General features: G+C 43.5%; 1 protein-coding gene and 1 long non-coding RNA gene across 4 annotated transcripts in view; one reads left to right on the top strand and one right to left on the bottom strand.

Moving 5' to 3' along the window:
• Positions 1 to 5,070: 5,070 nt before the first annotated feature.
• LOC308588411 lies at positions 5,071 to 13,353 on the bottom strand. 2 transcript variants are annotated; one of them, XR_014008726.1, is made up of 3 exons: positions 12,994 to 13,353; positions 8,789 to 8,852; positions 5,071 to 6,762 (listed from the first exon to the last, which is right to left on the bottom strand). It is a non-coding gene; the product is annotated as an uncharacterized lncRNA (long non-coding RNA). The 2 variants fall into 2 exon arrangements; XR_014008727.1 differs by having other exon boundaries at positions 8,789 to 8,870; positions 13,007 to 13,353.
• Positions 13,354 to 13,432: 79 nt separating this feature from the next.
• Positions 13,433 to 15,514, top strand: part of PTPN1 (protein tyrosine phosphatase non-receptor type 1) — an 87,820-nt gene continuing 85,738 nt past the window's right edge. The window contains exon 1 of one of the 2 annotated variants that reach the window (XM_081196411.1): positions 13,433 to 13,724. In XM_081196411.1, coding sequence (XP_081052537.1) covers positions 13,518 to 13,724 — 207 coding nt within the window. In that variant the 5' untranslated portion in view covers positions 13,433 to 13,517. The remainder of the gene's footprint in view (positions 13,725 to 15,514) is intronic. The other variant, XM_081196410.1, reaches the window with a different exon arrangement.

Below are 15,514 nucleotides of genomic sequence, written 5' to 3'. Positions count from 1 at the left end.
CGTGGGTTGTCAGCACCCGGGGCAAGGCAAGTAATTTGTGCCCCCTAACCTGTGGATCTGCGCCCCCTGACCCGTGGATTTGCGCCCCTAACCCTAACCCCCAGATGTTGCGCCCGGTGCGGCCGGCCCCGCCTGCACCCCCCACGTTACGCCACTGTTTCCAGCATCCTATTGACAGTACAAGTTGTACCAGGGAATATCCCCATCCAATGTGACATCATCTCAGGTTACCTAGAATTAAAACGGAGGAGGAGAGAAAAGCCTTTAAGTGAACTGAATAATACAGCAGTTACATGGACTGCAGTGACACCTACTGGCAAGGTATTTTTTCACAGCTCTGCAGCACCCCATAAATACCAAACTATCAGCTACATTTAGACAAGGATACATGCTGCACAATCCATTTCCAGAAAAGAAATAAAAATCAGAGGTACCATTTAGGGAGGGCAGAGGGAACAGTCACCTTTCTTTGTTGTGTAGACCACATGCGTTACTTCCAAGAGTGACACATATTTTTAAACCCCTAATACCAGCATTTTTAAAATAAAGTAATGAACACTACATAGAAAAACACAAAAAAAGCAGGGAGTGGGAAGAGACAAGTGATTGCTTAGAGACTTATACAGTGACGTCTAGGAACAATCTTGAGTTTTGCAGTAATATTTATCTTTTCTCCAGGGCTGGGAAAATCATTATCTGTTCCTAGGTCAACTGGTTAAGGACCAAACTATGCATGCCTTTCAACCCACCCCTGTGCACTGCCATTACCCTTAATAAAATAGATACAGTGGTACCTCGGGTTAAGTACTTAATTCGTTCTGGAGGTCCGTTCTTAACCTGAAACTGTTCTTAACCTGAAGCACCACTTTAGCTAATGGGGCCTCCTGCTGCCACTGTGCCGCAGGAGCCCGATTTCTGTTCTCATCCTGAAGCAAAGTTCTTAACCTGAAGCACTATTTCTGGGTTAGCAGAGTATGTAACCCGAAGCGTATGTAACCTGAGGTACCACTGTATTCTATTGGTTCCACTGGGCTCTTTTTTCTTAAAGCTAATACCAATGTTGCAAATTGGAGGGTGGGTGTGGCTTTTATCAGAATTGTGATTGACGAGGGAGGGGTTAAACTTCCTATTCCCATGTACAGGAGCCTTATGAAAATCAGAGGAGATCCTTATGTGTATTTTTTATTATAAACTCTAACTTGAGGCCGAAAGCTGCCCAGATCCCAGAAGAGCAAAGCTGGCAGATGGAATAATCTGGGACCCATAAAAAGAGAGACATTTCTGTTTACGTAGGCTTCCCCTGAACTGTGACCCCGTCATTTTACGGAATACTATTTGCACAACTGTAGTAACTGTTTTATTGCTTTTTAGAATGGCATCCTTTGTATTTCCTATCTCATTCTGTCTGTGTTGGCTACGAAGTGGTTCACACATCTGCTTGATAAAAGAAATAATACAAAGAAGAAATCAATGTAATTGAAAGATATGGCAGTACAATGGACTCCCGCAACAGTACATAAGAAAATATGCAGTCTCATAGTGTAACATTTAGTGAAACAGATTCGCATTGTAGCCAAAAAACCAAATAAACTGAAAATGTAAAATTCTCTGTGAAGCTGAACCTACACAGAATGTATTGCAGCATTGTTGCTGATGAGATCTCTGGACAGTATCTCACTTCATTGCTTCATTAAAATCAACTTAGATAGTTTTCACGGATGGCAGCTGAAAATCACCTTCTGGCCTCTTATGCATCTCTTTAAAAAAAGAATGAACTGATGTAAATAATCCAAAGTAATGTAACCAGCTTTCCCCAAATGGGGGGGGGGTTATTGGGATGCAGGTGGCGCTGTGGGTAAAACCTCAGTACCTAGGACTTGCTGATCGTAAGGTTGGCGGTTCAAATCCCCACAGCAGGGTGAGCTCCCGTCGTTCGGTCCCAGCTCCTGCCCACCTAGCAGTTCGAAAGCACCCTTAAGTGCAAGTAGATAAATAGGTACCGCTTTATAGCGGGAAAGTAAACGGCGTTTCTGTGTGCGGCACTGGCGCTGGCTCGCCAGTGCAGCTTTGTCACGCTGGCCACGTGACCCGGAAGTGTCTCTGGACAGCGCTGCCCCCCGGCCTCTTAAGTGAGATGGACGCACAACCCTAGAGTCGGACATGACTGGCCCGTACAGGCAGGGATACCTTTACCTTTTTATTGTTCCCCAGATTGCTTCAATACTAGAATCAATTCCCAAAATTAGGAAGTGGTAAACAGCTGTTGCCACTGATTACTCCTTATAATGATTGCACATCCAATTGGCTTTGTCTGTGGGTTTTGTGCAATTTAGGGACCACCCCTCCTCTGTGTTCGTGTACAATAGTTTGAAGGCCAGTGGAAGCAATGCGGGAAAGGAGGGTGGGAAACAAGAATGATCCAAAACGAAGCCATACTGTTTATACTGCTTCAGTGTGCCAAAAACAAACCCCTGTGTTCCAATGAGAACCAATTACAGAAATAAAGACACAACACATAGGCTAATAACTGTTAGAGCAACAACCAATGAATGATAACAGAACTGAGCTACCCGAATACACATTGTAAAATAAAACAGAATATACAAAACAAAGTGTATAAAGAAATACCCAATATTTTTCACAATAATATGTAAGTAAGATTTATGCTACGGATCAGTGTTCACCAGTAGTGTAGCTGCTGGTACTTGCAACTCAATTGCATAGGATATCTCAAGTAAGCCACAGCTGTTTCTAATGACGATATGCTTAAAGAGACAGTATAGCAAGTACAGCATATGAATACAAAGTAGACCCATAAGAAGCAGTTACACAGGACAAACATATAACAATAATGCGTACAGCAATATTTAAACAAAGCAATTAAAATCAAGTTCAGAAATTAGCCCCCCCCCAGCCATGAATAGATTTAAACAGAAAAATGAAACAGGTTTCTTGTTGACATAACTGCCGTTCAAAATCTTGCCTAATACCAAATTTCTTTTGATTTACCCATAATACTGTAAATAATAAATCTGTGTCCGAATGTCAATGGTTGTATGCTTTGTATTGTATTTTCAGCTGATGAAGTCTATTACGAAACAGTAGTATCATTCCGGAAACACTGTCCTTGAGACTTTTGAGACGTCTTCCATTGAAACTTTTGAAAAACTATTGAGAAAACTTTACTTTTTAGACTTTTGAGACGTCTTCTGTTGAAACCTTTGAATAACCATTGTGAGACTGACCTTTGACACCTATCTTGAACACATGGCTTGACGTTCTGTGCCACTAGTCTGTTCTATTGTATATGTGAACTCTAATAGATTTATTTTTGAATGATATCATTATTCCATTATATATGCTCTACTGCTTCAATGGCTTTCAAAGACTGACATCAAGGGAATGTCTCCAGTTTTGCCCTGTTTTTACCCTGCACCATCCAGCTGCATTTATCTGTTACAAATGTTTCTCCCCTTTAATGCCAAGTTAAATTGCCAGGTTCTGAAAAGTGGTTGAAATACTACCATAATTTAGGGGAAGCCAGGAAGCAGTTATAGACGATCAAATTTAATATCCATTTTTTTAAAAAAAGCCTAAGCACTGAGAGTCATTTTGTGGGATCCCAAAGCTTTGCTTCCAACCCCCAAATGTTCACTAGGTGCTGAAATGATCCATGGACACGAACAACACAATGTAACCACAGAAGCATCAGCTAAACCAAAATTACGTAGCAGGAGCGATGGAATTCCAGATCTGTAACTGTGGGTGCCGACTAAAGCAATTTGCTTACCCTTTCAGTTCGCAGGACTAGACCAGGACATTTGAATGGCATTTGGCCTGCTTAGTGGCTCATACAAGCCAAATCATTGTGGAAACAGTTGCTAGCTTTATCGTTTCTGCTGCAAAGACCCGCAAAGGGGTTTTGTTAATTTGATTCTGTCTTGGTTTGCTGTTGTCCGTACTTTATGTACAGTATGTTGGAAATTTATGGTATTGTTGTTTTAAGAACCTACGTCCAGCGTCCTTCTCTCATGGTAGCCAACCAGATGCTTATGAGAAGCCTGTAAGCTGGACATGGTCGCAACAGCATTCTGCTCACCTGTGATTCCCAGAAACTGATATTTACAAGTTGACATCCATTTGTCTTGAGAGACAACAGAGTGCACCTCCGGGGATGGAGTTAAAGCACTGGAGAATCACAGCAGCTGCTGTGGCTGCAGATATCGGTAACTGTCTGTCTCCCATGGTTTTTTATTTTTGTTGTGTGTGTTTTTTGCTGCATTAGCAGCTTTGAAGTGATCTCCCTGGGGCTCATGCCTGGGGCAGTGTGTTTGCAGATCCTGGGCTGCTCAGAGAAGAAGACCCCCCCCCCTCTCAGCCTTGCTGACGTGGTCCAAAGCAGAGCAGAGCAATACATTTGACACCAGCTTAGTTGCAGGAGTTGCCGGAAGGAGGCATACAAGATGCCATCCAATCGTCTTAGGGACTCCACTCCGGATTTGTGTATGTAGCCTTTTCTTCTCCTGAAGATATCCTGCAAGGCAGCAGGTACAGATTTTTCTATTTATTTATTTATTTTAATATTTTATTTTTTGCTTACTTTTTACATTCATATCAACACAACAAAATATTTATGTTTTGGGGGTTCTCAACCCCCGGACTTCCGCCCACCCTCCTCCCCGGTTTCCCATCATTGCCTACTATATTTTCTGTGTCTTTATATCTTTATCTAATTTATTCATCTCCCTTGTTTCAAAATTTACCCTAATTATATCACTGGTGCTATTATAAGCCTGCTAATGTTTTTAAGTGTTTGCAGTGCTCCTTCAGGTATTCCACACAATTAATTCATTCTTTTTAAAACCTTTTGTCTTCTTGGTGTCTGATCTTCCCTGTCATTTTCACCATTTTGGTATAGTCCATCAATTTCGCTATCCATTCTTCTTTCGATGGGGTTCTTTCTTCCTTCCATCCATGGGCATATAACACTCTCGCTGTTGTTGTCAGATACATGAATAGGGCCTTTTTCTCTTTTGGGATTTCTTCTCCTATTATACCTAATAAAAAAGCCTCTGGTTTTTTACTAAGTGTCATTTTAAACATTTTCTTTAATTCATTATATATCATTTCCCCATATGCTTTTGCTGATTTATAGGTCCACCACATATGGAAAAATGTACCCTCATTATCTTTGCATTTCCAACACATATTCAGCAATTTTTTTGTACATTTTTGCAAGTTTTACTGGAGTTAAACACCATCTATACAGTCATACCTCGAGATGAATATGCTTCATGTTGAATGTTTTTGGGTTGTGCTCCGCGGCAACCTGGAAGTAACGGAACACGTTACTTCCAGGTTTCGCCACTCGCGCATGCGCAGACGCTCAAAATGACATCACGTGCATGAGCGGAAGCGGCAAAACGCGACCTGCACACGCACAGACATGCAGTCGCGTCTTACATTCCTTTCAGGATGCGAACAGGGCTCCAGAACGGATCCTGTTCGCATTCAGAGGTACAACTGTACATCATTTTCATGTACTTTTCCTTTAACGCACAGCATGCTGTAAACTTTATCTCAACCTTCCTTAACCATGCCTCAGTTTTTTCCTCCAGGCAGTGGAGGTTTAGATCAGAGACATTTTCCAAGGGGCGTAGTTTGTCTTCATTGGCTTGTTCTGCAATGCACTCCTTGTCTGCCTGACTTCTACTCCATCCATAACCATGTCTTATGACTGTGGTCCATTTCACACTTGCCTCCTCTCTAGGGGCTAACTCTTGTTGGGCAACTTGCTGAAGACCCCTCCTCCCCCTTCTTAAGGTTTATTACCAGATTTGTGCCATATAGGCCTTCAAAGAGTGGACACCCCTTATAAAAAACAAACAAGGGCCTGTTTCAGAATACTGTCCTCCAGCAAATGTTGATGACTGATGACAGCTATTAAATAATTTGGATTGAAGTGATGGTGATCTGAATAAACGGCTACCTTCTGATTTTTCGAATGAAATGTTGTGTTAATTCCCCCCCCCCAGCTTTGTCAGCCAAGCTTGCATTGGTTTCCAGGAATTTGGTGGAACCAGGCAAAACAGGATGATGATGAGCGCTTCTTTCCAACCAATGAACGTAGAATGGCTGCATTTTTGCTGAGTTCCGTTGATGGTTGTTTGTAGATTAATTGTTTGCTTTCTGTGTGTAGAGAAATGTGTGTGTGTGTGTGTGTGTGTGAGAGAGAGAGAGAGAGAGAGAGAGAGAGAGAGAGAGAGAGAGAGAGAGATTATTTTAGAGTTCTGCCCACTTCCTGGCATTTGTCTGTTTATCTTTCTTTAGTTCGGGAAGAGCAAGGACAACAGAAAATTTGGACAAGGGAGGAACTAGAATTTTTCTACAGCACTCATGCGATGAGCGAGTTTCTAATGTGAATATATACAAGTCTGTTTATAGTAATGGTTTGGAATAAGTTAACTTAGCAAGGTATTTTTTAAAAAATAAAGTATTAAAGTAAACCAATATATCATGTTAAATAATTCTTCTGCTAAACATAATAAAACAAAACCATGATTTTATACAACTGATGTGCTACAATGAGAGATGTAGTCTCAGAAGGCCTGATGAGATGGTCTGTTGTCAGTTCCCCATAATGGAGAGTAGGAAAATCAAAGCTGGAACTCAAAGGAGGAGATGGATTGTGGGAAAATCCAATTCACTTTGCATTTAAAACATGAGCCTACTCAATTCGCACTTCAGTAATAGCCATGGGTTCTGGAATTATAAAAGTGGAAGAAAAAAATTTTCTCTAGCAATTTTCTGTATGCCATGCATAATTTTATACACTTCTGTCATGTTGCCTCTTAATTGACTTTTCTCTAAACTAAAGAAAATGCCCAAATGCTGCAATCTTTCCTCATGGAGAAGTTCCTCCAACCTGGGCTGCTCTCCTGAAACAGGATCCACAGTGGTGCTGGAGGTCTCCATAAAGTCCTAGTCCACTTCCTTGGATGAGGCCCACCCCTGGGCTCCATCTGCCTGATACATTTAAAGCAGTATCTTTTTTTTTTATAAAATTTTTATTGGTTTTACAGAATTTTAAAGAACAAACAAACACTTAGAAAGACATACAAACACGTATAATTTCATAACAATTTTTTCATAAACCTCTTTTTTGAGACTCCCCCATACCCCCCCTTTCTGCATCCCAATGTCCATAATTTTATAGCAACTCCCAATTGTTACTTTCCGACCTCTGTCATCTTAGTCATCTCTGTATTCTGACCTTATATCACTGTATCCCTTTGTTCCTAAAAACCACAACACTCTAACATTCTTCAAGTTTATAATAGTCCTTAAGATAACTTTTGAATTTTCTCCATTCTTCTTCCGCCGTCTCTTTTCCTTGGTCACGGATTCTGCCTGTCATCTCAGCCAGTGTCATATAGTCCATCACTTTCATCTGCCATTCTTCCAGAGTGGGTAGATCTTGTGTCTTCCAATACTTTGCGATGAGTATTCTTGCTGCTGTTGTGGCATACATAAAAAAAGTTCTATCCCTCTTTGACACCAATTGGCCGACAATGCCCAAGAGAAAGGCTTCTGGTTTTTTAGGGAAAGTACATTTAAGTACCTTTTTCATTTCATTATAGATCATTTCCCAGAAAGCCTTAATCTTCGGGCATGTCCACCAAAGGTGATAGAAGGTACCTTCGGTCTCTTTACATTTCCAACATTTGTTATCGGGCAAATGATAAATTTTTGCCAGCTTGACTGGGGTCATGTACCACCTATAGACCATTTTCATAATGTTTTCCTTTAAGGCATTACATGCCGTAAATTTAATACCATTTAAAGCAGTATCAGGCACACCAAAATCCTAGGGGCAGAGGTGCCTTTGGCCCCCTCAAAACCTGCTGGCCCTCTCCATGTTGAGGGGGCGGAAATGGCTGAGCATGGAGCAGTTCGGTGGCTGGCTCCTCCTGAGCGCGAGAGGGGAAGCCATGCCACACTGGGCTCCGTCACACGTGTGACGTCACGCACGTGTCATGTGTCAGGTGCATGACATCGCATGTGTGTGGCGTGTGACAGGCACATGATTTCACACACGTGCAACATGCGCCACACACCGGACGTCACACTCATGTGACATGCACTGTCTGCCCCCCAATCCTGGGTGCAAAACAGAGCCTCATACCACTTTAAACAGTCATTGCTTCCCCCAAAGAATCCTGGGAACTGTGGTTTGTAAAGGGTGCTTAGTTGCTAGGAGAACCCCTAGTTCTCCTACAATTCCCAGAATGCCCTGGGAAAACAGATTGATAGTAAAACCACACTGAGGTTCCAGCTCCCATCGGCCCAGCCAGCATGACCAGCAACACCTGAAAGACCACTGGCTTCTCATCCAGTGAGAAATAAACCCACCACTACCCAAACATCCTGTTTTACTGGAAGGTGAAACCATTTTTTATCCTGCACAGCCCTTCGAACAGAGGACTGTTTGGGGTAACTGACTCTTCCAGAAACATGATGGGGTGAGGGGGGCCCCTAAATTTTCTGTGATATAAGCATACAGCTTGCTGATTCTTCCCATTTTAATTCATATGTAGTGCGCCTCAGCTATGAGAATTTTGGGAAATACTAAGATGGTCCTTGCTTATTGTAATACGTTGGCTCCAAAAGCTTTTCTTGGAAATTATAGTGTTGCTGAATGAATGACTGAATCATGTTGGCTCCTGATACAAAACGTTCTGAAAACTTAAATTACCATCAACAGCAAGAAAGGAAATAAGGAACATACTTGCGGCTCTCAATACCCAAAAGGCATTCCAACAGCTGCCAGAAAGTATCAGCCTTGTTTAATACTGTACAAGACCATCTTCCTGTTAAATAAAACAGAGATGTTAATGTGGAATAATGGAGCAATTATGTAGAATCTGATAGCAGGAGGCGAGCTGAATGGGAATGACAACTAACCTCCCCATTTGTAAATGGAGAACCAGTCTACTGGAACTGCTGCCTGTTAGCCAAACGCAATTACAGAGTTGCATTCACAACGCCAGAGTGCAGGGACATTGTGGATCTTGTTTACAGATAGATCTTACAAAAACTGAGCAGGAAAATGATGTCACTGTAGCTCATCTTCAAATCCGGAATACACTGATCACAGGTGAAATGCTTTGGCTTAGCTGAAAAATGAAACTCAGAGCCCCATTCCACAGGTTTCAAAATTGGTAGGTCTAAAAAGGGATACAATAATGGGAGACGTGAGGAAGTCAGGAAAATAAGTCAATTTAAAGTGGAGAGATTAAGAAAGAGAGAAATTTTGTTTTTCTTCTATATGTGTTTTTTCTTCTTTTTGTGTTTAATGTTTGTATGTTTGTATTTTGTATTTTTGTGTTTTTGTATTTTGTATTTGTTTTGCATTTGCCTTTTGTGTTTTCTAAACTTTTCTACTGTCAAAACCTAATAAAATATTATTAAAAAAAAACAAAATTGGTAGGTCTGTAGGGTCCTTCTATTCTGCAATTTGCAAATGTGTGTTGTGCACCATAGTCTATATAATAATTGCAAATGTGAGTTTTTAATGACTGCTTCATAATTGGCACATCATTTTTTTTAAAAAAAAAAACCCAGCTAAGCCTTAAAAATTTATAATGACATTTTTGCAGGAAATTAATACTCATAATCCCTACTTAAGTTTATAACTATAGCCTGGATAAGACATAAGCAGAATAATCCTGTATTCATATCATGGCAGGAGTAGAGGAGTAGAGGTCCTGGCACATCTGTACCAACTAAGAGGAGCATTACATACTGGACCAATAGCCTGAGTCAACCAACTCTTTCGTCCCTCCTCTCTTCCCTGCAACCCATGTGACACCCTTTATGTTGCTTGATAGGTCAAGCCAGCCGAGTAAAATCCTATCAGGACTCAATGCCCTCTCCAGTCCTCAGGGACTGTGCGAGAACAACATTTGACGCCCTCTCCGCAGACCTTATGGTGCTGGCTTAAGCTAGACTTTGGGAAAGAGCATGATTAATATTAAAATGTATCTGGGAGGGATGATCGGTTTGTTTTCCTTTTGTTTTTATTTTTGTTTTGTGTTTTGATTTTGTATTTTTGTGTTGTGAACCACCCTGCGATATTCAGATGAAGGGTGAGATATAAATTTAATAAAGAATAATAATAATAATCCCAATCTTCCACTCCCTAGCAACACAGAAACAGTGATTGATCTTGCATCCAGGAGAGTGGATCTTGAACAGGAAAGATAGTTTTGTTTTATTTGTGTGTGTGTGTGTGTGTGTGTGTGTGTGTGTGTGTGCGCGTGCTTTACTGTAACATATTATAGATAACCAGTGCTTTTTTTCTTAAAAAATGTTTAGGGGTACTCTCATTTTCCTACTCATATTGAAATATTGCTCCTTGATGAGGCCAAACTTAGATGCACAAAATGTTTAGGGATATGCGTCCCCCTGAATCGTCTCCCCCCCCCAGAAAAGAAGTACTGTAGATAACTATGTTTGTTTAATTGTTTACCGTCTTACGAGAAAATTCACAAAAGGTAAGCAATACAGTTATAAAATAAAAACAAGGTAAACTCTAATCCAATATAAAAAGGGTTGTGTATGGGGTCGCTCTAGTAAAGCTCTTGAGAGTGGCTTGACAGCAGAATAGCAGATGCAGGGTTGTTTATGACACACACTCCATGCTACAGACACCTTCACCTGTTGCACAACTGTCTGTCATGAAACTTGCACCTGGAGCAAGTAGCTTAACAGCCAGCCTTAGAGGAGCAGCTGCTCTTAGCAGCATCACTACTACGGCTTATGGGGCAAGACCTACTCATGGTTTGCATGTAGCAGGATGTGGGATGGATGCCGTATTAGTGGGAAAGCAACCCGTGGAGAGCAAAGGGAGCCATTGGCCTGGTTCACACATAACACCAAGACATAGTTAATGTTAACCATAGTTAATAAATCATAGTTGAAGCTGTGGTGCCTGGCAGATGACCACCTAAACCTTATGCCACAGAGCAGCCAAGCCTAGAGAGCTGTTGGAATTCTTTTGCTACTCTTCACTCGTGGCTCCGTAGCTTTTGGTCAGAGATGGCTTATTAATCACGATTAAGGAGGAGGTTTGAGTTTGCACATAATGGTAAGCTATGGTTAATGTTCCAGGAGGTTTGTACACTAAACCTTGGTTAATGAGAGAACTTTAACCATAGTTAATAAGCCATGGTCCAGGTGCTCATCTGGGTTCACCCATAAGCCATGGTTTAATAAACCATGTTGTTGTTTAGTCGTGTCTGACTCTTCGTGACCCCATGGACCAGAGCACGCCAGGCACTCCTGTCTTCCACTGCCTCCGGCAGTTTGGTCAAACTCATGCTGGTAGCTTCGAGAACACTGTCCAACCACCTCATCCTCTGTCGTCCCCTTCACCTTGTGCCCTCAATCTTTCCCAACATCAGGGTCTTTTCCAGGGAGTCTTCTCTTCTCATGAGGTGGCCAAAGTATTGGAGTCTCAGCTTCAGGATCTGTCCTTCCAGTGAGCACTCAGGGCCAATTTCCTTAAGAATGGATAGGTTTGATCTTCCTGCAGTCCATGGAAGTCTCAAGAGTCTCCTCCAGCACCATAATTCAAAAGCATCAACTGTATAATAAAGCATTGGACTTTGCAATCGTAATCTGAGGCCCTTTTTCGTGTGGCCCCTCCACAAGAGGTCTGTGGGCAGGTAGCAACACAAGAACAGGCATTTTCTGCGGTGACTCCCCTCTTACGGATTGCTCTTCTTAAGAGTGCCATTGTTATACCGTATTTTTCGCTGTATAACACGCACCTGACCATAACACGCACGTAGTTTTTTGAGGAGGAAAATCCGTAGGCATGCCACCCGTAGGCATTCCCTCCATAACACACACAGACATTTCCCCTTACTTTTTAGAAGGAAAAAAGTGAGTGTTATGGTGCAAAAAATACAGTATATATTTAGGCACCAGGCAAAAAATATTCTTCTATAACCAGGCCTTTGACCTTGAACTATCTGTGGCCTTTTAGAAGTGGCTGGGATGTTTCTAATTTATTTCTTTTTCCCCCTCTTGGATTTAATGTATATCAATGTGGGTAGTTCAGTCTGTCAATTTGCTCGGTTGTAAATTGCTTGGAGTTGCCTGGGCAAGAAAAAGCAAATGATAAATTCAAATAATAATACGTTTGTGAATGGTCCAGGTTAATGTAAATCATCACATTTTGTATTTTCTACACTTTTGTCTCTTTGTGACCCGACTATTTACAATTCCCTTCCCCCCCAATTATATGTATATGCACCTGCAACGTGGGACAAAGTGGGGTGTAGCCCATGAAAGCTTATGCCTTTCTAAATTGGTTATTCTTTAAGGTTCACAACTCTTTAGTAATTGTTATTGCAACAGATTAACATGCCCATGCCACTAGAAACCATAAAAAATACCGTATTTTTTGCCCCATAACACTCACTTTTTTCCTTCTAAAAAGTAAGGGGAAATGTCTGTGTGTGTGTTATGGAGGGAATGCCTACAGGTGGCATGCCTATGGATTTTCCTCCTCTAAAAACTACGTGCGTGTTATGGTCGGGTGCGTGTTATAGAGCGAAAAATACGGTAGGTTTTAATATGGCGTTCATCTGATGCAGTGGTCTCTCGTCTACCCGGGTACCCAATGTGGAGAACCTGTCACAAAAAAAGAGTTGGGACTACAACTCCCATAATGCCCGAGCATTGTGGATGGGGCTGATTTGTGGATGGGAGCTGTAGTCCACAATATTGGATGGCACCACATTGGCTACGCTGCTGCTTATGAAGTCTCGAAGGTGCCACAAGACCCACAAATGTTGTCTCTCCCCCCCCCCCTAAGATCTAGATCCTCTGCTTTCCCATAACGGGAGCAGCCAGCTCCTGCCCGGGAGCGCCGGCAGTAACGGGGTCGCGGGGGGAAACCTGAGAAAGTAAACGCAACGCAACAAAAATCGCCCACCTCTTACAATAAAAAGGAGCGGGCGGTGTGGAGGCGGGGGATCCCTTTGCAATTCTCTCTCTCTCTCTTTTGCAAGGAGGAGCCTGGATCAGCACGGGAATCTCCTGCGCTGGGGCCCAACCCTTTCCCAAAACGAGAAACGCCGCAGAGCCCAAGCGCAACATGCACGGGCGAGCCGACGCCTCCGTCTTGCGCAACTTCCCCCTCCCCGGCCATCCCAGGGGAAGCGAGCTATTGGAGGGTGCTCTGCACACGCTCAGAGGCTCTCTTGGCTTCTTTCCCCCGCCCCTTTTGCCCTGGCTGGCCCAGCTCATCCCAGCTCTTTGCTCCACCCCGGGCAGACTCCGCCCTGCGCGCCCTGCCCTCTGCCCTCCTTCCTCGGCCTCGCCTCTCTTGGGGAGGCGGCGAGGAGGCCGTCCCGGAAGGCTCGGGGGCCGGGCCGCTTGCGTCGCTTCCCGTGGGCTGGCGAAGGGAAGGGGAGAAGCGGAGGGAAGGGGGGGAGGCGCTGCCCATGCAGAGCAGGCAGCAAGAGCCGCCGCGGCGCTCCGGGGAGCAGCCGGAGCTGGAGCAGCCCAGGGCGGCAGCGGGAGACGCCGTGGAGGAGCCGGAGGAGGAAGAGGCGGAGGAGCCCGGCCGGGCCCGGGCCCCCTACGCCATGGAGATCGAGAAGGAGTTCCGCCGGCTCGACCAGGCCGACAGCTGGGCCGCCATCTACCAGGTGAGCCGGGGCCGGGCGCGGAGAAGAAGCCAGGCGGGCAGCGCCGGCGCCCGGGAGCGCGACCGAGCGAGCTCGGGCTCCTGACCGTCCTCCTCCTCCTCCGCCGCCGCCCCATTGTCCGCCCTTCCCCACCTCTCCACCCCCAACTCCTTTTTCTGCTGCCCTAGAAACTCGCCCCTTGCCTCGGGCTCCTTGCCCCTGCTCCTTCCTCTCATTCATAATAGAGTTTTGTGTTACTTTAAAAAAAAACTGCATTTCTCCTGAGCCTTAATTTTGGGTTGTGTGTGTGTATGGAGAGCCCCCCTCCTCCTCCTGCCCCACTTTCTGACCCCCTTTCCCTTGTTGCTTGGCCAGCATGGAAGACATAGAAGGGAGCGCATTGTGTGCGCTCGCCGGTTTGGGTCAGCTTCCCTTTTGTGGCATCTCCCTGTCATGTTCTGTCGAGCCCTTTAGAGATTATGCTGCTACCATTGTGGGTCTTGTTGGTGTGTTTTATTTTTATCTCATTTCTAACACATCTGCTTTGGGAAGCGTGAGAGAGGCTCCGTTGTTTTTATCCTTGTTCTACCCCTCGAAGCAATGCTCTTTCTTTCCAAACCCCTCCAGCGTCTCTGCCCCCTTGTACAAGGTTTCTTGGGGGCTGGGGAGGGGGACTGACTCTTGGCTGTGCGCAATCTGCTTAGGATAACTCTTTTCTCCGTTTGTTCTTCCCTAATTAACAGCTTCCTACAACAGGAATAGTCGAGCCCATCGTTCTGCCCTGCCAAGAAATAATTCTAGTAATCCCTTTTCCCCTTGTGAAGAAGAGTCTTACTCTACTTGTCTTCCAGTAGTCTAGGTTTAGAATTAAATAACATTTTTTACATCCTTCCCTGGCCAAGGACATTGAGTTGTTTGCGTCTCAATTCCACAAGCATATTTTGCTTTATTGTCCTATATTCCTATATATTCTTGTCCTAATAAGGGTAGCCTACCTGGAACCTGATTAACCTTAATATCTTTTTGTGTGTGGATATTTTGTGATACATGCGCATGTATCAGCTTGAAACTGGTTTTTTTTATCCTTTTTTGTCAGTCTTTATAATGCTGACTTTAATTTTGAAAATGTTCCCTATCGCTATTGCATAACAGTGGTCTGAAGATTGGAGTCATGCTCATATATTTAACAAGTTTTTTGGAACAATTCTCTTCTTGAGTAAGTTGCATTAGGTAGGAAGTAACAGGCAAGAATAGTCACTGAAATCAGTTGCCATTATTATAAAAAAATGATTGTATATCTTTTAATAACCGTGCACAAATACTTGTACAAATATTTTGCTGCCTTGGGGTTTTGGGTGAATCAATGGTGTGGTTGAGAGGAGGGCTTTCTCCCCAATTCTTTAATGAGCATCTGTTTTGGCATGGCGTTTGTAAGATGTGTTTTAATGGATATTGATGGGGTTTTAGTTCATACGCTGCCAGGCTAAATCAATATGTGAGATTGGGCTTTGCTACTACTCCCTTTGCAGGGGAGGTGAATGTATTTATACCTTGCCCTGGGGCTTTTGGAGAATGGAAAGGTTGCAAAATCAATTCCTTTCCTTCCGGTTATGTTATGAAGGATTGAGGGAAATATTTTGCATAACTTGGAAGGTGAGCAATGATGTTTGCACCACTGAACTAGAAATCAAGACTGCAGGTCTTTGCAGAGTTAAGCCCATTGATTTCAGCTGGTTTCAGCACACCTAGCTGCAAGTAGGATTGGGATGCACAATTGGTTTAGGTTTGTGCATGCCTTGGGGTTGCTCTTT

This window comes from Podarcis bocagei, assembly GCF_964188305.1.
Source record: "Podarcis bocagei genome assembly, chromosome: 5".
In the NCBI taxonomy this organism is placed as follows: Eukaryota; Metazoa; Chordata; class Lepidosauria; order Squamata; family Lacertidae; genus Podarcis; species Podarcis bocagei.
This window is presented reverse-complemented; position numbering and strand designations above follow the sequence as displayed.